This window comes from Lynx canadensis, chromosome E2 (genome assembly GCF_007474595.2).
Source record: "Lynx canadensis isolate LIC74 chromosome E2, mLynCan4.pri.v2, whole genome shotgun sequence".
In the NCBI taxonomy this organism is placed as follows: domain Eukaryota; kingdom Metazoa; phylum Chordata; class Mammalia; order Carnivora; family Felidae; genus Lynx; species Lynx canadensis.
This window is the reverse complement of record NC_044317.1, coordinates 12518679-12541858: the sequence shown is the minus strand read 5'-3', so window position 1 is coordinate 12541858 and position 23180 is coordinate 12518679. Positions and strand designations below refer to the sequence as shown.

The following is a 23180-nucleotide window of genomic DNA, read 5'->3' as shown; positions in this document are numbered from 1 at the left end:
ACAACTGGAAGAGGCATCCAGGGACGTGTGGAGAGTCTGTCGCTCATCCTCTGCGGGGGAGGCGGCAAAAACCAGGGTCTCGTGCCCAACCCAGCCTTCCCACCAGATCTGCCGTGGCAGCCGGCACAGAGAGCCCTCGGCGGGGAAGATGTTCAGGCACCGCCCCCTTCCTAGCCCGCTGTTGGCTGTCTGGCAGCCAGGGCTGGCCTGGTTCCCCTTCCTCGGGGCCTGAAAAGTCACTCCTAGTTTTCCCCACAGGGAAGAGGCAGGCTGAACTGGGGAGGGGGGCGGGTGTCGGGCAAACTGCCGCCTTCTTCAGTGGAAACCGTGGCCAGCTTTGCCCCGTTCCCCCTCCACTGGGGCACGTGGCTCTGGGACAGACGAGCCACCTCCATGGTGAGCGCCTTTCCCACCCCACATGTGTGGCCGGCATCTCATTGGTATCGACACGGTTGTCCCTGAGAGACTGGCATGAGGTATTCCACGGATGGGGGAAACAAAGGCACAGAGGGACCAAGTCACCGCTTCCAGGAGTCTCAAATGGTTGCTGGGACAGCCAGACAGGAAGCCACGTCGAGTGCGGTCCCACTAAGGTTCTTCGCGCACCACCCCTGCCTCTTCTGGGAGGGCTCACCGGGAGGCTCCCGGGTCCCTGGCGGGGACTCTGCCTTAGCCCCCCAGACCCTGCTGTCCCCAGGGAGGGCTTGCCTGAAGGGCGCACAAGGGGGAGAGAAAAGAGAAGAACAACAGAAAGCCTGCACTCTGCAGGGTAAACAAACAAGCCGACCCAGAGGCGGTGAAAGGAAGCAGTGTGCTGAGGGTGGGGGCCGCAGGAGGCGGGGGCTGGCATAAAGGAATGTTGTTCAGGAAAGCCGGGGCTGGGCACCCAGGGATGGACAGATGGCCTTTTATCCCGCAGCCTGGGTTTGGCCTGAAAACCCTTTCTCTGAAACGAGATGGTGCCCAGGCCCTGTGTCCAGCTGCCTCCGGCCTCTAGGGGCCCAAAGGAAGGTGGGGACTCCAGTCCGCATTGGACTCGATGCAGTCCTGGGAAGGTAGGAGGGGGTAGGCCGGGGTGGGGGGCGGGTGCAGACCCAGAACCACAGCTGCACCAAGAGTCTCCCTTGGGGGAAGCCTTCTGTGTTAACAAGCCCACCCCTGAGGCCTGTAGGGGACCACTGGTTGCTTTCAGTAGCTAGAAATTTAGGGCTAAAAGGAAGGCAGCAGGATCTGCTTGCTTTCATTTCTAACGAGCTGCCCTCTGCCAGACTAGGTCCAAACCAGAAGCCCTGGGGCCCATCCTCTCCTTAAAACATTTAAAATAAAGCCTCCCTGTGCAAAACTAAAACACGACAATAATACCTGGCAGGTGACAAGGCACCCCCCAAACACCCCCACTTGTTAGCCACCCACGATGGCTGCAAGGTGATGAACTCTGCTGGCCACTGTCCCTGGATTCACGATAGGAAGAAGAAAGGAAAAGAGAGCGAGTGGCAAACGTGTGCCTGGGGTGTGACCAACTTATCCCGCTCAGGAGGTGTGGGGGCATGGACCAGACCACCCCAGCCTCCAGGGTCCTTGCCATCGGTTCGCTGTGGACCTGGTATTGCTTCCCCTGATGACACAATCCCCCATGGAGCACGTCACGAGCCACCTTGTCACCAGAGGCAGAAGCCTATATAGGTGGGCAATCCAGGACATCAGAAAAGGGAGACAGTGGATTAAAAATACTAAATCACTACTCAGATCTCTCCAGAATACACCCACAACTTTTCAGGCTATTAACTTGATTCTCTACTTGGCTCTGCCTGCCATGGACCATCTGCATCCACAGGGAGCCTCTCTTCTCTACCTCTAACCTCAGATTGGGCACCACACCCAGGAACGCACTGAGTCAAGTGGACACGTGTTTTTTTTTTTCTTCCAATGGAAGCCTGACTCTGGGATTTGGGGCAGCTGGGAGCCCGAGGTTGGGGTGGGGGTGGGGCCTGGGCTTGGTCAGGGCGGACAGGAGGAGATCTGAGGCTCACCTCCTCAGTCCCGCCTTACGAAGTCCTGGTGGGCACTACAGCACCCGACTTTTAACCCCAATGAGCGGCACCAACAGCCTGCAGGACTGGATAGGACACTTCTAGACTGTAGTTTCTCAAGACTTAGGCCTCAAAGCACCTCAGGCAGGCTTATAGAATGTGCTATGTGCAAGGAAAATACATTTAAACCATCTAACATACATTATCTCCTCACTGGCCCAACTTCTATGTTAAAATACATTTTGGACTTATCATGGAATGCTCCAGTCCTATAAGGAGTATGCTGAAAATACTATATTCTGCTGATTTTGTTTGTTTTGTTTTAAGGAAGCTTCATACCCAGTACAAAGCCCAATGTGGGGCTTTAACTCACAACTGTGAGATCAAGACCTGAGCTGAAATAAAGAGTTGAACGCTCAACTGACTGAGCCCCCCAGGTGCCCCTATGTTTTGCTGTTTTTTTTTAAATCTTTTTATTTATTTATTTTTGAGAAAGAGAGCACAGATGGGGGAGAGGCAGAGAGAGAGAGAAGAAGACACAGAATCGGAAGCAGGCTCCAGGCTCTGAGCTGTCAGCACAGAGCTCATTGCGGGGCTCGAACCCATGAACCATGAGCTCATGACTTGAACTGAAGTCGGCCGCTCAACTGACTGAGCCCCCCAGGTGCCCCTATGTTTTGCTGTTTTTAAAAGAAGAAACAAGACCACTGTTTACAAATGACCTCATATCTCGCTATCCCAGAAATAATATTCCCAAATTTTCCTTTTACGATCTACTAGTTTAAGAGAGATAATTCACTGCTATTGTCAACGTTGGTTACAGATGATTATATTGCCAAAAATAATAGAAGGCACTGAACTGTTTTGCAAGCAAAACAAAACAATAACAACGACAAAAATCAACCTGCCTTATACCTGCTACTTTTTACGGATTCCAATCTACTGATGCAAACTATTCTCTCTCTCCATGCCCGGACATGGAATCTTCTCCCATTTACAGTCGAGGATGTTTATGTTCAGAGAGGTTGACTGGCTTGTCTCCAGGGGTATGATTAGTTCTAGAACACAAGACTGTTGGGTTCTGAGCCTGTGTCTTCTTTTCCACTCTCATTTAACCTAGTTCCAAACTCAGGGCACGTCTCTTAAACTAAGAAAATTGCCATGGCGAGTCCGAGAACTGGTGTCTCCTGGTGAGCTACAGCCTGTAATCCATGTTTTACGCTCATTAAACATCATGTTTATACTCGTCGCTATAAGGTGCTTTAAGGGATGATGTCCTTGAACAGTCCTGGGACAAACTGTCCTTCTGGGTATTCAGTGCCTCTTTGATATAGCTACCGCTCAGGGACATCACTTAATACACAATCTGGTGTGGTCAAGGGCAAGAAGGAACTATTTGTTGAACAACACAGGGATACCAACTTCCTGGAAAGAGTCACCAGATTAGGATACCATTATCCTAGAGAGAAATACCTTTCAACTCTGGGTCACAGCTCTAGCTAGACCAGTGCTACCCCAGAGAGCTTTCTGCAATAATGGAAATGTTCTAGATCTGTGCTGTCCAATATGGTCCCCTATGTCTACTGAGCACTTGAAATGTGGCTCATGTAACTGAAGTACTGAACTTTGATTTTATGGCATTTTAATTAATTTTAAATTACAAAGCCACATGTGGCAAGGGGCTACCATATTGGAGAGCATAGCTCTGGACTCATATATTCAACTACCACTTAAAATCTCTACCCGAGTGTTTCCTTGGCATTTCAGACGCAATGTGGCCCCAAGGGACTTTGATTACCCCACCCCAAATCTGGGCTTACACCCAAGCATTCACTTCCCATATATCAAACCACCCAGTTACTCAAGTCACCTTGGCATCATCCTCAACTCTTTCTCTTACTCTCAGCGTTTGGTCCATCAGCAAGTTGTAGTGGTTCTACTTCCAAGACATTTCCAATTCCTAGACACTTCCTCTGTCTCAATAGCCGCTCAGTCCAGGCAACCTCCCTCTGTCATCTGGACAATAGCGATGTCTTCTTAGCTCTCTTCCTGCTCCTCCTCTTGGCCCCCTGCAACCTACCCTCCACAAGGGAGCAGGAACAATCTAGTAAAATACAGACCAACTTTGTCGGTCTTCCACTTAAAATCTTCCAGCCTAGTCTCGAAATAAAATCGAACCTCCCCGACGATGACTGTGAGCTCCACAGAGGCAGGGCTCCTGCTTCCCTCCCCACTCCACCCCACACCACACTCCTCTTCACCTGCAATGCTGTAGCAGCAGAAGAGCCTCCTTTTGGATTCCTGATGCCACATACCCCAGGACCTTTGCACTTGCTGTTCCTTCTGCTTAGAATTTTTTTTGTTTTTTTACCCAGTTCTCCTTTATGACGACTCCTTTGTTTCCATCAGATATCAGTTCTTCAGAGAAGACTTGCCAGACTACTCCTGTCAGAAGCTGTAGCTGTTACTCTGTCACAGCCCCTGTTCTAAAATACATGATCTATTTTGTTGTATGATATATGCACATATGTATATGTATATACACATAGACTATAACAGTCTATATAAAATAGGGTATTCTGTTGTAGCTCTTGTCACCACCTCTAACTGTCCTATCTGTCTCCTGCCCTCCACTGGCAGGTATACCCCATGAAGGCAGTCATCAGTTGTCTTTTTATCCTCAGCACTGAACTCAGTCTGAGCATGAGGAGACGTCATCTATGTTTGTGCCTGAACAGGGAAAGGAATGGTAGGCAGAGGAAGGCAGGCCTGAAGGTCCCCGGGGCCACTTGAGGCTTTTGCCAGCCTCATCTTTGGAGACATCCCGTCCTAACCGTGGTCAGTTCCTCGGCCCAGTTCACTTGTCCAGGTGAAGATAGAATGAGGGCAGCAGGTCGGAACAGACCCCACAGGCCCTAGCTGGGGGAAGGGGCCACACTGGGAGATTAGGATGTCACCAATCTCCAGCTCCTCTGGGGGGTGCATGGCTTTGCCCAAGAGGATCTGAGCTACGTAGCAACTCGGGTTCTGAAAACATCTATCTCTTGCCGCCTAAGAGAAATCTACCTTTTCTTGGCAGAAGCTGGGGCCGAAGGGGCTTATTATCACCCTGTTTTGGTTTAATCTACATGTTTCTGTCTTACAGATCTCACGTGATTTCACTGTGGCCACAAAAATCTGGTAGGGACGCAGGGAATAAGGGAACCGAGGCCACGAGCGTTTGCGTGAGTCACACAGCATCACACAGCCAGGGCACAGGTCTTGGACTGCAGACCCCAGCCTCCTCCTCTTTCTGGATGGGTGGGTGAGAGGGTGGTCTGTCTGCACAACTGCTCTGTGACAAGCCCCACACCAGGAGCCTGGGGATGCCGATTCTTTAGGACTCCCAAGAGACCTGCCCACCGAGAAACTTTCATGTTCCCAGTTTTCCATCCCTATTTTCCCTCTGCCCTGAGCCTTCTAGGGCAGTGGGCTGCAAACTTTCCAGTGCTTCTGAGCCACACACAGTATTTGTTAAAAATACGGATTTCTGGAATCTCGCTTCCAGAGATTTTAATTTTATAGATTTGAGGGGTGCCCCCCAGGAGAAAAAAAATATATATATAATATATATATTATATTACATATAATAATTACATATTATAATATACTATTATATTATATTATATATTATATATATACTATATATAGTATATATAGTATATATACTATTATATTATATATAATAATAATAATTATATCACATATAATAATTACATATTATAATATACTATGCTAAGTAAATCTTTGAGTTAGTTTACATGCATGTTTTTTCATTCAAATGAAACATCAAACTTGTCATCCAAGTCTTCAATCTTTGGACCTCTGTTGCTACTAGAGTAATTTTCCTGAAATCTAACACAGTTCTGTAGTGCATACCACACTTGCTTCCATCTAGGTTGTTCGAGTGGTAGAGTTGTTTAGTGACATCTGTACCGGGTGGAATGGTGTCCCCCGCCCCCACCCCCCCACCCCCAACCAAATTCATGTTTACCTAGAACCTGTGAATGCGACTTTATTTGGAAAGAGGGTACCTGCAGCCGTCATGCAGTTAATTTAAGGTCCTACTGGATTAAAGGGGGCTGTGAGTCCAATATGACTGGTGTCCTCAAAAGAAGTGGGGAAATTTGGAGATGCAGACACAGAGATACAGGCAAGGACGCGTTTGTGAGGATGGAGGCAGAAATTGGAGTGGTATAATCTACAAGCCAAGACATGCCCGCCCCACCAGAAGCCAGGAAAGGGGCAAGGAACAGATTCTCCTTCAGAGCCTCCAGGAGGAAACGACTCTGCCCATACCTTGAAGTCAGACTGCTAGTCTCTAGAACTGTGAGATGATTAATGTCTCCTTTTAAGCCACCTAGTTTGTGGTACTTTGTTACAGCTTCTTGAGAAAGCAATACAATATTACTAGAAATGTAATGTTTTGTTGCTCTTAAATGTGCATGTGCTGTGGATTTTTCTTTTAGTTTTCCACTGTTCCTTTAAGAAGTTTTCTCTGTGTGATGTCTACAATGTAACTACTTAGTATTTTTTCCAATGTTTTCTTTTTTTTTTTTTTAATTTTTTTTTTTAACGTTTATTTATTTTTGAGACAGAGAGAGAGAGAGAGAGAGAGAGAGAGAGAGAGCATGAACGGGGGAGGGGCAGAGAGAGAGGGAGACACAGAATCCGAAACAGGCTCCAGGCTCCGGGCTGTCAGCACAGAGCCCAACGTGGGGCTCGAACTCACGGACCGCGAGATCATGACCTGAGCGGAAGTCGGACGCTTAACCGACTGCGCCACCCAGGCGCCCCTCCAATGTTTTCTTAATGAAACATTTTAAACTGCAGTCCAGCTGAAAGAATCTCCCGTGAACACCGAGTAGTATCTCCACTACCTAAAGTCCTACCATTTACATTCCACAGGGTCTTATTGTAAAAGCAATCTTTAAAGCTTTGTATGTACCAACACTAGCTTTTGTCATCATGAGGTCGTATCTACAGGAGTGAGTTACTAAATAAGTATTAAATTTATTTACTTCCCTTTAAAAAAATTGGGTCTAATTCTCATAGAGTAAAAACAAAAACAAAACAAAACGAAACAACAAAAAAACTACTGATCTTCAGCGTGTAGTTTGATAAGTTTTGACAATTACATGCCTCCTGGCAGCCAATGTCCAAGTCAAGATGCAGGACATTTCCATCAGTCCAGAAAGACCCAGGAATCTTTTTTTAATAAGCTTCTCACTTGATCTTGATGAAGGAAGGTGGGGGCAAAAGCATCCATGTCCCTTGGCCGGAGGGACAAGAGTTGGAGATTTACGGCGCTTTGCAAGAAAGACACCAGGTTCCCTGTTAGCAAATACAGCTGTTTCACTGCTCTTCCAGCCTCCGGCCACGGGCTGCGGACACACTGAGGGTGGGCACACAGGACCCATCCGTGTGCAGAGCTCCAGCGGCAATGCTGCTTTCACCACACCCCTCCCCGCCCCTGCATTCCCCGCTGAAATCGCTACCATTCCATGACCGCTTGGACACCCACTTTGGACGCCTCCCTCCCTTCCAGTATTGGTGCCTGGGGCCTGTCGCCTGCGTGAGCTTCCTTGAACTCCCTCCGGGCTCTCGCCACACGACCTCAGGGTCCAGGGCATGCCAGGCAGCCCCAGCCCCTGAAAGTCAGACTGTTTCCCCAGCACCAGCAACATGGCCCAGAAATGATGCTCAGCCCCTGTCCTGCCCTTTGCTTTCTCTGGTGGAACATGTGACAGCAAAATCCTGGCTGGAATGGAACAGAAGGAAGGCGGTGGAGGGAGGAAACCCTAATGGTTAAAACCTAAAGAAAAACGAATGATTTCATTGGAACAGAATAAAGCCCCCACATGGACCGAAGTATATCTGTGAATGGTTGATGTGTGATAAAGGTGTTTTTTCAGCCAGTGGGAAAAACAACTATTTCATAAATCTATTGGGATAACCGGCTGGTCATCTGAAAAATATAAACCTAAAATAATCTCTATTTTTTTCCTGATATCAAAAAAATTTCAGGTAGATAATAAATTTAGGCAACTACAAAATCATAAAGTAGAGGTGTCCTTTCTAAGAATGATAAGACAATGTTTTATGTTTTAAAGGTTTAATTTTAAAGATTTAAATAGAGAAAAAAACATTAGACAAGTCAAAAGACAAATAACTGAAGGAAATATAGTAATACATATGATGGGAAGTGGTTAATATCCTTTACATGTAAGGAGTGATTATCAATCAGTAAGAAAAAGATGCCCCTTGGTTTAATCTCATGCCTAAAATTTGTCCCTAATGTGTATGCACTGGAAATACTGGGCACCTAGAGACCAGCCACATTGCGGGATCTCTCAGAACTATAGGTCTCTCATCTATGAAATGGGAGAATGGATATCTGCCCCACCTACCTTGAGGGTTCAACTAGAAATCTATGAGAAATATCTAGAAAAATGTAAATCGCTATACAAATTTGGATGTGTTACTATTAGTCCTAGAGGCATCGTTATTATCCAAGTGTTCTTTATCTGAGTCTCTGAACATCCAAGTTGCAAAGAATGGCAAAAATCCTCTGAACGTACAGCTATTCACAAGTCAACTGACCATTTGTGAATTTGATTCCTGCTCAGATTGACCACCGCCTCCCCCAAATCCCCAGTCTACCTAGGCAAAGTGATGGTTGGGGTTGCTATCTGACAATATACAGTGTAACGAAATGCAAGCTCACTGCAAAGTGAAATTGAAAATCAATGCCAAGGGGCGCCTGGGTGGCTCAGTTAGTTAAGTGTCTGACTTCAGCTCAGGTCATGATCTCGCAGTTTGTGAGTTCAAGTCCCGCATTGGGCTCTGTGCTGACAGCTCAGAGCCTGGAGCCTGCTTCAGACTCTATGTCTCCCTCTCTCTGCCCCTCCCCTGCTCATGCTCTGTCTCTCTGTCTCTCAAAAATAAATAAATGGTAAAAATGAAAAAAATTAAAAAAAATTAATGCCAAAATACAAAGAGTTTAATGAAGTCAGTGAAACTGAAGAAAACTGTTTTGCTCACAATTCTACTGCAAAATAAGGATTTGGCAAAGTTGGGCTGTTTAACGCTGAAACACAGGTAACCCACAAAGGACGAGGCTCTTCAAAAGAGAATGAATGAATGACCTGTTTATCACAGGATCAAGAAAGATCCTCAGGGGGCGCCTGGGTGGCTCAGTCGGTTGAGCGTCCGACTTCAGCTCAGGTCACGATCTCATGGTTTGTGAGTTCGAGCCCCGCGTCGGGCTCTGGGCTGATGGCTCAGAGCCTGGAGCCTGCTTCCTATTCTGTGTCTCCCTTTCTCTCTGCCCCTCCCCCGTTCATGCTCTGTCTCTCTCTGTCTCAAAAATAAATAAACATTAAAAAAAAAATTAAAAAAAAAAAAAAAAGAAAGATCCTCAGCTCTTAAATACTCTAGCTAAAATGACTCTCTTTACGATCATGCTGTGAACAGTCAATGTGAAGTTTGGAATGTCCCACTATCACTTTCATACAGTTTTGTCAGAAAAACCACACATGTGCACAAAAAACACACCGCTTGATTCGGTATTTGCTCAATTAAAGGACCTGCCCATGAATGCAATCTTAATTTTGCTGTCAGGTTAAAATAAACTAAAACAATTTTCAGTTTCATTTTTATTTTTTAATTGTTATTAGATTTTTCCTTTTTAAAAAAGTAATCTCCACACCCAATGTGGGGCTCAAACTCATGACCCCGAGACCAAGAGTTGCACGCTCTACCAACTGAGCCAGCCAGGCACCCCTTCCGTTTCATTTTAAAAAAAGAATCGCTTCCCCTCTCCCAAACCCCTGCTCTGTTTTCTATGAAAGTTTGGTCTTCATTTAAAGTAGATTCATTTTGGGGTGTCTGGGTGGCTCAGTCGGTTAAGCATCCAACTTCGGCTCAGGTCATGATCTCACTGTTCGTGGGTTTGAGCTCTGTGATGGGCTCTGTGCTGATTGCTCGGAGCCTGGAGCCTGCTTCAGATTCTGTGTCTCCCTCTCTCTCTGCACCTCCCCTGCTTGCACTCTTCTCTCTCTCTCTCTCTCTCAAAAATAAACATTAAAAAAAAAAAAAGTAGATTCATTTCAAGTGACCTTCCTTCCTAGGAGTCAAAGACTTTCCCATGTAGGTCTAAGGAACAACTGAATTTTTTATGACACCCTGTTTTCCAACCTGCAAAAGCCATTACACTTGGCAGGCCAATGGGTCTTGCTGGGATAACCACTAAATCAGGTTAGTCTGATCTTTTGCTGGCCTGTGGGGGGTGGTGTACAGGATCACAGAGTCTTGATTCAGCCCCATATAAGTGACCCTTAATATTCCTCCATAGCAGTCAGTCTCACAGTGGGGGCCTTGAATTGACTTAAAGATTGGAGGTCTATCTTTCATCCTTGTGGATAAACGATGCCCGTTTCATAGACTTTCATTATGATATAAGACTAAGGACTAGATCTTAGGAACTAAGTGGGTTATTATGGACCATTAACATCTGGAACTTATAAAACTAAAACTAGCCATTACTAGAGATCCCTAAAAACCCTGATTCCACTTTCCAGGGGGAAATCTGAGCATCATGCAATGCTAAGCAATGTTGAGAAGGTTCTAATGGGCACAGAAAAAATGTAGAGAACCAGAACTCTACTCCTTTGAAATTCTGTTCCCTTTAAAGGAGAAATTAAGACTACTTCATGTTGGTAATTATCAGTCAAGTTTGTTGTAGATTGCATGGTTTAGTCTATGTGTGTAGTCACATGTTCTTTATCAACGGAATTTCTGGCTACTAGTTTTCCTATGACAGGACTTTACGATGTATCTATAGGAATCACAGTTCAAATACTTTAAATCCCCCCAAATTGATTATCTGGTACCAGTATTTAAATATTTTGCAATATACAATCAAGACAAGAAAACAAAGTATTTGGAGAATTATGCTTTACAACAAAAAATCTTGAATCCGAGGTTTATACATCATATCGTGCAAGATGAGTGGCGATTAGAGAAGATTGGGAACTACTGTTCCGAGACACACACTTTAGAGAGATTTGCATGACAAGACACAGGAAAGAGTAAACGGAACTGGAAATCCAGGCAGCCCAGGTCCTGCCTGAGCACGTCGTACAGGCACTTACAGCCACATGGGGCTGGTCACAGCCTTGACAGCAAAGGAGGCTTTTGACTGACATTTTCTTTTCTTTTTTCTTTTTTTTTAAAGTTTATTTATTCATTTTTGAGAGAGAGGGAGAGTGAGCAGGGGAGGGGCAGAGAGAGAGGGAGAGAGAAAGAATCCCAAGCAGGCTCTGCACCGTCAGTGCAGAGCCCCAGGTGGGGCATGAACTCACAAACCACGGGATCATGACCTGAGCTGAAATTAAGAGTCAGATGCTTAACCGACTGAGCCACCCAGGCGCCCCTTGACTGGCATTGTCTATGGTTCACTTCATGTCTTGTAGGCAGACTCATGGGCATGGGTGAATGGCAGTAGCCTGGTACGGAAGACATTTTGTCAACTCTCTCTGGCTGAGAATAACTGAGGGCGAAGGCAGAAATGAGTGATTCACTTGATAGCCCTCCATCCTTCCCATCAAACTCCCAACTCTTTTAGCCAAAAAGAGGAACTGGAAAGAGACTTAACTTTGTAATTCTTGAAGTATCTTGTGTGTGCTAATATTACCACTTTCCTTTCATTTTCATTTTCTTTTTTAGTTTATTTAGTTTGAGAGAGAGAGAGGAGAGAGAGAGAAGAGAGAGAGAGAGAGAGAGAACGAGCATGCACAAGTGGGGGAGGGGCAGAGAGAGAGGGAGAGAGAGAATCTCAAGCAGGTGCCATGCTGTCAGCATGGAGCCCAATGCGGGGCTCAAGCCCACGAACCGCGCAATCATGCATGACCTGAGCCCAGATCAAGAGTCAGAAAGTCGACCGACTGAGTCACCCAGGCGCCGCCCCCACCTCCCCGCCCCCACCACCCGCTTTCCTTTTCAATAGTGCACATGCCTCAGTTTTCCAAGCAGCGCAGTCATTCATTTATTCAAACATTGATTAGTTTCTGTTGGCATTCGTCAGTGTGCTACTGTGTCCTAAAGAAACCCAGATGAATCAGACGAGTCCAGTTCTGGGGATGGGGGTATATAGTTTAGTTGAGGAGATAAGACACATAGTGAAAATACAGTAAATGAGGAAGAACATCATGAGCACTGTAACACAGGTATGGGCAAAGTGCGGGGAGCTCTGTGGAAGCAGCAGCATTGGAACCGGACTTAAACCGGGTGGCAGTGAGGAGCCCTCGAGGGCTTAGGAATCCTGCTGTAACATGAAAAGGTCCCAGGCGGTAGGGTGTAGGGAGTACTGGCAGGGAGAGACCTGCCTGGGAGATTTTGCTGTAAGAATGAGCAGAGCGGGGCTCTGGCCAAAGTAGGGGAGTCGTGGGGAGACATCCTGGAAGGAAGACCAGGAAATTCATGCGGATCAGTGTGTGGTCTGTGCAAGCCATCCGCTCTGTCCTTCTAGTTAGTCCCCGTTTCCCCCCCTTCTACGGCCCTGGATTCTCCAGGACAGAATGGGGATAGTTGCTGTTCAGAGGAAGGAAAACACAGATAATCTCCCGTGACATAGTGTCGAGGGGAAGCAGCCATCCAGCAGAGGGCACGTTGTATGATTCCGTTTCAACTTTGCAAATGTTTCTTTGAAATGAGGAGCAAGAGAAATGAGCAACGGAGACTGAGAAGTAACAACCAGGGAGGGGGGTACAGGTGGCGAGGTAGGTAGAGTAACCCCCCTCCCCAGTCTGTGTCCCAATACCTGGAACCCGTGGATATGTTACCTTACGTGGCAAAAGGGACTTCACAGATATGATTAAATTTAGGACCCTGAGATGGGGAGGTTTTCTGGATGATTCTGGTGGGCTTAGTGTGATCACAAGGGTCCTTAGAAGTAAAATATGGAGGCACGAGAGTCAGAGAAGAGACATGAGAACAAAGGTTGGGGCAATGCAATTGCTGGGAGGGGGCCACGAGCCAGGGAATACCAGCAGCTTCTAAAAGCTGGGAAAGGTAAGAAAATGGATTCTTCCCTCGAACCTTCAGAAGGAAGTCTGCCCTACTGACTTATTTTTGACTTCTGAACTCTAGAACTGTGACAGAATACATTCGTGTTGCTTTAAGTCACGGAGTTTATGGCAATTTGTTACAGCAACCACAGGAAATGATAGTGGAAAACGAAAGGGTGTGGTCTCGGGAAGCCCATGAAGAAAGCGTGTCAAGGAAGGAAATTGGTGACCACATCAAAAGCTGCTGCCAGGCCAGGTGAGGCAAGGTGCAAACTGGTGACCGGCTTTAGTGAGGCGAAGGTCCCCATGACCTCGACAAGGGCAGTTTCGGCGGCGGGGTGGGAACTCTGAGTCCTCCTGCACTCAGATATCCTACCCAGTGAGTTACTCAAGCCCTGGAGCTCTGAGTGGCCAGCCTCCAAAGGCTGGCAGAACCACACAAGGCAGAGTCCGAAGACTTCTCAGCCGCTCAGAGATGGGTGCACCCTGTGGCATTAGGACACGGCACCCAGAGATGCTCAGACATCCGGGTTACCTGACAACAGTGGCTGGGGCATCCGTGTGTGTAAGATGGGGAGGTAGGAACCACCCTTTCCCAGTTATTAGCCTCTTGACGGCAGGTTCAGAGGGAGGGGAGGACCCTGGCTGGACTATCATAAAAGCTGTAGCTCTCTCACGAGAAAAAGGCACAACCATGTATATACTTTACACACAAATTCATCTCTTTCACCAGTCCCAGAAAATGACCCACAGAACCCCAGGTGCCTCGGTGGCTCAGTCTGTTAAACATCTGACTCTTGATTTCGGCTCAGGTCATGATCTCATGGTTTGTGAAATCGAGTCCTGAGTTGGGCTCTGCGCTGACAGCACGGAACCTGCTTGGGATTCTCTTTCCCCTCTCCCTTCCCCTGTTGTCTCTCAAAATAAATTAATTAATTTTTTTTAAAAAAGGAGAAGCTATTCTTTGGATGTTTTCCGAAGTATGATATCCACTCCACTGATGGTACCCAAGATGGTTTTAGGGAATACAAGGGATGAGCCTTTCCTACCTTAATAGCTCTCTATTTTATTTTATTTTATTTTTTCAACGTTTTTATTTATTTTTGGGACAGAGAGAGACAGAGCATGAACGGGGGAGGGGCAGAGAGAGAGGGAGACACAGAATCAGAAACAGGCTCCAGGCTCTGAGCCATCAGCCCAGAGCCCGACGCGGGGCTCGAACTCACGGACCGCGAGATGGTGACCTGGCCAAAGTCGGACACCTAACCGACTGCGCCACCCAGGCGCCCCAATAGCTCTCTATTTTAAATTGCATGTAGAACTTGTGGTTTCACTGGTATTATTGCTTAGGGTGAGTAAATGGTAAAATAAAGAGTGAGTCTACTTAAATATTACATATAATACTTCGAGGGGTATACGAATTCAGAAAAAAAAAACTTGACAGTGATTCATGGATGATGCAAGTCTGGGAAACACAGTATCTATGATCTTGGGAGGAGATTTGAACCCAAAGTTCCTTCCTTTCCTATTTATTCCTTTTAAATGCTGGTGGCAGCTCAGTAAATGGACCTCATGTGCCACTAACAACATGAGCTCCAGTTGGAAGAGCACTGCTTGTATCTGAGCTTGGACTGAGCAGCTTGACCCTGTTAGCCCCTGAGGGCCCAGGAGGAGAAGGGGGCCTGACTTCTCTGCTCAGCCATAGCTCTGTCACTTGCTCAGGGCAGGCAGCTCAGCTTTCTCAAGTCCAAGACCACGGCCACAGCAGACTTTGTTTCATCCCCACAGTATGTTGGCTCAAACGAGTTTGACTTGTTTTATGTGTGTGTGTGTGTGTGTGTGTGTGTGTGTGTGTGTGTGTGCCTTTGCGTGAGTGTGAATGTGTGTGTCAGAGTACATACGGGTGTGTGAAGGGCTGTGTGGCAAATTGGGGAACAGGGGAAATGAAAGGGACCGGGACTTCTCTCTGGAGATTTCACAGCAGAGCCCCAGGACACTCTCCTTCAAGGACCCCTCCAAGGGGCACAATTCAGAAATGAACTCCAAACAAACAGCTGGGTCATGACATTTCCTTTCCCATCACCGCACCTGGTCCTCACATTACAGAAGCTAGGCTCTGAGCTCAACAGAAGTCAGCATCCATGGCCTGGCAGGAGGAGAGAAGGGAGGTGAAGAAAGTGATATAGGGGGTGCTTGAAGGGCTTAGCCAGAAAAAAGAACAGAAAGTCTCCGTTCAGGCTTTAAGAAGAGGGCTTCTCTCAGTACAGGTACAGGTACGTTCCAGATTTCTCCTCTGACTACCTTTCTCCCTCAGTTTAAAGACAACATTATACTAGTCTCCAGGATAGAAATCTACAGACAGGGGCGCCTGGGTGGCGCAGTCGGTTGGGCGTCCGACTTCAGCCAGGTCACGATCTCGCGGTCCGTGGGTTCGAGCCCCGCGTCGGGCTCTGGGCTGATGGCTCAGAGCCTGGAGCCTGTTTCTGATTCTGTGTCTCCCTCTCTCTCTGCCCCCCCCGTTCATGCTCTGTCTCTCTCTGTCCCAAAATAAATAAACGTTGAAAAAAAAATTATAAAAAAAAAAAAAAAGAAATCTACAGACAGAAGCCGACAGGCCACTGCAGTATGGGGTAAGTACGGCTCCTGGTCAAGTTTGACCATGGGTTTGTGATGCGAACGTGACAACCACTACACTATGGAAACTGAGCCATGGGTTTTTAAGTGTGTTATTAGTTTTTAGGTTTTTTTCCCACATCCTCAGACTGGGGCCCAGATATAAAGATGCCTGCAACATGGCCACATTGGGACCCTTGGGGTAACAGGGGAGTGTAGGGGTAGGAATCAAATTTGGTCGCTGTCTTCTCTGACTCCTCCCTGAGGGTGAGGTAGGGCAAAGCAAAGCAAAAGCATGGGGGGTGGGGCCATCTAGGGCAGCTGTTGGGGAAGGGGGGGGGTTGGGAGTTTGGAGGGTGGCTCCCAGTAGCCATCACAAGCCTGGAAGTCTCTAGTATTCTGGTCCCAACCTCTCATTTCCTGTACTCACCTTCAGTTGTATCCACGGCTAAACCTCTGCCCATTCAGGACCTGGCACCAAACGCCAACTTCCAAGATTCAGCTGGGCTCCCATTGCAGAACGCTGAGCCCTGGTGCTTTACCTATGAAATCTCTCCAATTCAACCCCGTTCTGCCCTTGGTCACAGCCACCATCGTGCCTTCTCCTCTTGCCCAGTCCACGCGGTGGCCTCCTGCCTGGCCTCCTCACACCCACTTGGGCTCCCTGCATTCCTTTTTGACACTGGAGCCAGGGCGATCTTCCAAAGATGCAAATCTGACCACACCACACCCCTTCCTGAATCCCTTCCCTGGCTTTCTGTCATTTCTTAGAATCAAGTCCCAAATCCTGCCCACAACCTAGGAGGCCCTGCATGATGTAGCCCTGGCTGACCTCTGGCCTCCTCCCCCTTCTCTCTCCATGCCCACCAGCCTCTGGCCACACTGGGTTTATTTCTGTCCCTTGACTGCTGAGCCCTTACCCTTCAAAGCCTTCTTGGCACATGCTGTTCCCTCTGTCTGGAATGCTCTTCCCACCACACGTCACCAGGCTAATACCCTATTTATGGTTAGCTCTCAGTCCAAATGTTACTTTCTCAAGAAAGCTCTCCTTCAACTTCTCACCTCCAAATCCATATTCTGATAGCACTAGGTAATTAATTACTATGCAGTTAGTATGTTCCCTCATTAGCCTGTTTGCTCTACGAAGACTGTATTTGTGTTGATTACTGGCGCCTCCCCAGGCCTACCCAGCTCAATGCTGATAACCAGCAAGGGACCAAGCCAGTGGGTGAAGAAGTGACTGAAGTTTTAAACAAGGTGGTCCAGTGCAGAGCCGCCAGGAACAGTGAGAGGCAAGTCCTTTTATCCAAAGATCTAAAAGCATTTGCTGGGCCCACCCTGAAAGCAAGAGCTAGAGGCAGGGAGGGGCTGTCAGCGTAATGCCCAAGCATGACGGCCCCGCTGTCACCAGTCCTACAGCTGAACCTGGGGAAGGCCCAAGGAGGCAGTTTGCCTCTGGCTCGGCCTACCTGCAGCCCTGTGGATAGGGGCCATCTCCCATATCCCGAGATCCTTGGGATGGAGATGGAATCGATTTTGCAGCCAGGTACATTTGGCTTTGGCGTTAACTAGCTCTTTGACTTTGGGCAAATTACAGAGCCTGCTCGAGCCTCAGTTTCCACATCGTAAAATAGGGATAACAAATCTACCCCAGGATCAGTTGGAGGTTTAACTACCGTAATGAGGCTGCACCGCATGGCAGCATGCTGTTCACGGTGCTAATCCCCCCTCCTCTAAAAAACTAGCTTAGTCTTGTCATTTCGATCTTTTGGACCCCCATGCCCGCATGCAAGACAAGCAATGCTGAGGGATGGAAGGACATAGTCCACCCCGGACACTGCCCTAACCTCTAGCGATCCAGGGAAGCCCTAGTGCCCGATAGGGCAGCACCAGGAAATCCAAACTGGCTGAGAAGGGTAACGGACCCGTAACTTTTGGAAGCAGGAGCAGGGTGAGGTGGGGAGGGGAGCACAGGTGAGGATGAAGCAATTATTCAACAGAAGTGAAGGACGGATGCAAAGGGGGAGAGGCTGATAAGGGAACAGGAAAGAAAGGAAAGATTGAGAGTGTGCGCGGCTGGTAAAAGGTGATCCAAACTGTCAGATGGCAGGGGCTGCAGAAGGAACAAGTAGGAAGGAGGGAGCAGATAGAAGCCGGTCAGGGGAAATGCTGGAGAGCAAGGGCAAGTCCTGGTGAGGGGGACCGGTCGTGACCTGTTACCTGGAGAGAAGGGGGAAGCGAAGGTGAGGGCGGAGGCTGTCACCTTGGGTCCTCCTAGAGGGCAGGTGAACCTGGCTTGCCGGCGAGGGGAGAGTGGGGGAGGGGGGAAGGCGAGTCGAGGGGTGCGACCCCGGGCCGGGCTGTACCTGAGGGTCTCCTTGCAGCTCGCCCACGTAGTACTGCTCGAGCCAGCGGCGCGCGTTGGCCGAGTGCCGGTGCGGCGGCCCGTCCAGGTCGGCGCTAACATCCTCTCCAGCCCGCGCCCGCAGCAGCTGCTCGCCCCCCGGGTGGTGCCGCACGAAGCCAGTGAGGTCGTAGAGGCGGGCCCCGCAGCGGACCCAGCAGTCGCCGGCCGCCAGGCGCCGCTGGACCTCGGCGGGTGAGAAGGAGGCGGCGGGGGGCGGAGCGGGGGCCATGGCGGGAGAGCGGAGCTCGCAGCTGGAAGCCCGGGCTTCTGCTCGGCGGCAGCCCAGCTTGCTTCTAACATCCCCGGAGCCGCGGCCGCCTTGACGGGCCGGCCGCCACCGCACCTGCTCATTTGCATGCCGCTCTCCTATTGGCCGCTCGGCCGGACGCTGCTCGAGCCCGGAGGCGCCCTCTTCCCCATTGGCCCGCAGGAAGCTTGGGCGACGCGTGCGGGGCTGGCCACCCGCTGCGGGGGGAGGAGGGGGGCGCAGGCAGGTGGCCCCGGGCAGGTAGAGGGCGCGCCGGCCAGGTGTGTCCCGTCGCAAGAGACCGAAGGGGACGGGCGGATGCAGGCGGAGCAACTCTTCCTGTCGCGGGTGGCTGCCTGGACGGACATCCTCGGTGGCGTGATCGCTACTGGAATAACTCTTCCGCTGCTGTCTTTTTGGGAGAAATTTGCAGCTTTCGATTCTCAGGCTCCTAGAGGGGGCGAGGAGTGGGGGAGGCAGGGCGAGGACTCGAGTAAGTCGAGTGAGGCTCTGGGCTCGGACGCCCTCGAAGCCGGTAATCACAATATAATATTTTAACGTAATATTTAAAAGATGTTCACAACAACGTGAATGTACTATTTAATACCACTGTACACTTAAACATGATTAAGATGGTAACTTTTACATTGTGCATATTTTATCACAACAATATAGAATCGTTTTTTAAATCATGTTTTTGTAAATAAAGTTTTATTGGAACCAGGGCTAGTGAGGCGAGAGAAGCAAGCTGGTTAAGTGCAGGATTGGATCTTGTCTTCAATATTTAAATTTCTGGTATTGTGTTCACCGTGGACTTTTTGCATTAATTTCAAAGTTTTAAAAACACTGCGTTAAAATATTCTTTACCTTGATTGTGAAGTGTTGTGGGCACAGACATAAATCGTGCACCCAGAGTGACTGCCTCATTCTAATCTTGTCCTGGGGAGAGGGAGGAGGACCCTGAGGGGAGAACAGAGAATCCAGCTAGCATCTGTCTCTCTCAGGAAGTTATTTTCAGGGTCACCTTTGTGCTCTCCTGGGACTGGGCACCTGTGCCCAGCTGGCCCTGTGAGAAAGCCTGGCCCAGAGGCCTTAGGGGCCACCCGAACAGTAGAGGCATCCAAGCTCAGGACACTTGTCCCTTTCTTCTCTCCCTTCTACTTCTCTCCTGGTGCGTCCTCAGGGAGTAGGCAAGAGTTGGGCTTAGCCTGGGTGGAACCGCTGTCCAACAGGCCTGGAGGCCTTAGGTCACAAATGTTTTTCTCAAGTGGTGAATGCATAGTCACCCTCACCCCATTTCCACACCTCTTCTGTTCCAAATACCTTGCCTGTGCAAAAGCAGTCTGCGGGACTTCGCCATTTGCATTTTACACCATTGCCTTAAACACCTGAAGTTGACCAAGTAGTTTAAGGCATCTACTCAGAATCGTAACACACTTACCATAGTAATTCCAATGATAGAAATTTGACCTTACAGATATACTGTATAAGGATGTGTATGTAATAGTATTAATTGCAACACTGCTTACAGGTTAGAAACAACCCCAGTGTTCATCATAATGGAGGACTAACTGAATAACCGATGATGCATTCCCACTGTGAAAGGCTATGTAGCCATTAGGAAGAACCAGGTAGATCTGTATGTACTGATAGGGAATAATCTCCAGGACATTTTCAGTGGAAAAAAAAAATAGTGTGCATGGTGGGCTAAACATTATTTTGCTATTTTTAATTCTTTAATCTTTAAAAATATTCTGAAAGCAAACAAAAGAGTGTATGTAAATTTCAAAGCAAAAAGAATGTATTCAACTCAGTGAATTTGCCTCCCAACCCGGGAGCTGGGACATTATAAAACACCTGCACGTACCTCTGTACTCCAAAACTTTCATCTCTCTGCCTCTCCCCAAGAGGTAATCACGGTGCTGGCTTTTGTGCTTATCCTTCCGTTGCTTTTTATTTTTAATATTTTTATCACGTCTGGGGCACCTAGGTGGCTCAGTCGGTTAACCGTCTGACTTCAATTCAGGTCATGATCTTGTGGTTCGTGAGTTCGAGCCCCACATAGGGCTCTGCGCTGACAGTGCGGAGCCTGCTTAGGATTCTCTCTCTCTCCCTCTCTCTGCCCCTTCCTCACTCTCGCTGTCAAAATAAATAAATGAACTTAAAAAATATTTTAAAATATTTTATCACATCTGTGTATATGCCTATACAATATGTTATTTAGATTAGCTTAGTTTTGAGTTTTATGAAAATCACATGATACTGTATTTTACTTTATGTGGCCTTGCATGTTTGACTCAATATCATTTTAAGATTTATCCATGTTGGGGGCGCCTGGGTGGCTCAGTCGGTTGAGTGTCCAACTTCGGCTTAGGTCATGATCTCACAGTTCGTGAGTTTGAGCCCCACGTCGGGCTCTGTGCTGACAGCTCAGAGCCTGGAGCCTGCTTCAGATTCTCTGTCTCCCTCTCTCTCCGCCCCTTCCCTGTTCGTGCTCTGTCTCTCTGTCTCTCAAAAATGAATAAATTTAAACAAATTAAAAAAAAAGATTTATCCATGTTGTTTAGGGTCACTGTAGTTCACCAGTTTTTCAGAGCAGCGTCATATTCCACTATATGAATTTATTTACCCATTTTCTTTACTTGAGTTTTTTTTCTTTTTCTTTTCTATTATGAGCATTCTTTAAAATTTTTTTTTTACATTTATTTATTTTTTCAGAGACTTAGAGAGACAGAGCACAAGTTGGGGAGGGGCAAGGAATCTACTCCTGAAATCATTGTTGCACTATATGCTAACTAACTTGGATGTAAATTAAAAAATAAATTCAATTAAAAAATATATGCATATAGTGTATATATATATATATATATATATATATATGGCCTTATTATTAGTTGCAAAAAAAATGCAAAGTTGTGACACCTTCCCTGTGAATTTAACCTTTTATCATTACAGAGTAAATCTGTTCATCTCTTTTTTTTTTTTTTTTCAACGTTTTTTATTTATTTTTGGGACAGAGAGAGACAGAGCATGAACGGGGGAGGGGCAGAGAGAGAGGGGGACACAGAATCGGAAACAGGCTCCAGGCTCTGAGCCATCAGCCCAGAGCCCGACGCGGGGCTCGAACTCACGGACCGCGAGATCGTGACCTGGCTGAAGTCGGATGCTTAACCGACTGCGCCACCCAGGCGCCCCTCTGTTCATCTCTTTTAATGATTTCTGCTTTTCTGTCTATTTAGTATTCCTAAACCAGCTGTATTTTGGCAAGCACAAGTCTAGTATATTTGTTCGTGCTCTTTTTTTTTTTTTTACTTTTACTTTTTCCATAATCATATGTTTAGCTTTCTCTCTTGTAATCAGTGAACAGTGTGCTTTTAAAACGTTTTTGACTGACAGCTTTTGTCTTTTAAAGATTGGGAAGCTTAAAAAAATTATTGCAAAGGAAAAGTTGAATTCAGCTTTCCCTTAGGTCAGCAGCCCCTTCCGGACTGCCTTATTTCTTCTTATTAACCAACTGAGCCACCCAAGATCATGATATTACTGCTCACCTGGCCCCAACATCCAAAACCTTAGAGTCACCCAACACCTATGCCACACCCTCCTCCTTTTTTTTTTTTTTAATTTTTTTTCAACGCTTATTTATTTTTGGGACAGGGAGAGACAGAGCATGAACGGGGGAGGGGCAGAGAGAGAGGGAGACACAGAATCGGAAACAGGCTCCAGGCTCCGAGCCATCAGCCCAGAGCCCGACGCGGGGCTCGAACTCACGGACCGTGAGATCGTGACCTGGCTGAAGTCGGGCGCTTAACCAACTGCGCCACCCAGGCGCCCCCACACCCTCCCCCTTTAAAAGGCATCTCCTATTTTTCCTTTTCCTTTTATTTTTTTTTTAAAGTTGGTTTATTTTATTCAAGTAATCTCTATACCCAATGTGGGACTCGAAGTCATGACCCTGAGATCAAGAGTTGCTCACAGCTCCAACTGAGCCAGCCAGGTGCCTCTCACTTCCTTTTCATTTTAGAAATGTTAAAGTTAAGGGGCACCTGAGTGCCTCAGTCGATTAAGCATCCAACTTCGGCTCAACTCATAATCTCACGGTTTGTGAGTTCAAGCCCCGCATCGGGCTCTGTGCTGACAGCTCAGAGCCTGGAGCCTGCTTTGGATTCTGTGTCTCCCCCTCTCTCTGCCCCTCTGCCGCTCATACTCTGTCTCTGTCTCTGTCTCTCTCTCTCAAAAATAAACATTAAAACATTTTTTTTAAATGGGTAAACACTTAAAAATTTTTAAAAAGCAAAGAAATGTTAAAGTTAAAAGTGGCCCAAGAGAAGGACCATGGCTCAATCTTAATTCTTTGGTAGATGAGGAAAACGAGACCCCAAATCACACTGCTAATGAGGAGTACAGCTAGGAGCCGAGTTCTCTTTCGCTTTAAGGTTAAATGCTCATTCTTTCATTGCCACTAGACATGAGCAGCTCAAGGCCCCGTCTCGCCTACGTGGTTGTTGCTTTGCTCCGAACAGAGCTTCTGACGCTGGAGGCGCATAGTAAATATTTGCCGAAACTGAACTTCACTCTCTAACTCAGATTCTCCCCTCACGCTGACTCCTGCAATGGCTCTGACAGTCTCTTTTCCTCCAAGCCCCAGCCCTTCCAGTCCACCTTCAACACCACGAAGAACGGACATTTCATTCAGTGCATGGCATCGCCCTGCTCAGAACCTGCCAGAGGTTCCCTCTGGCAAACACCGTGAGATTCGAATTCGACCTGGGGTGTAA

At 47.6% G+C, this 23180-nt stretch overlaps 1 protein-coding gene across 1 annotated transcript in view; it reads right to left on the bottom strand.

Moving 5' to 3' along the window:
- Positions 1-18458, bottom strand: part of FA2H (fatty acid 2-hydroxylase) — a 55225-nt gene extending 36767 nt beyond the window's left edge. The window contains exon 1 of the mRNA XM_030299237.1: positions 18118-18458. Within this exon, the coding sequence (XP_030155097.1) occupies positions 18118-18387 (270 nt within the window). The 5' untranslated portion in view covers positions 18388-18458. The remainder of the gene's footprint in view (positions 1-18117) is intronic.
- Between the last annotated feature and the right edge of the window lie 4722 nt (positions 18459-23180).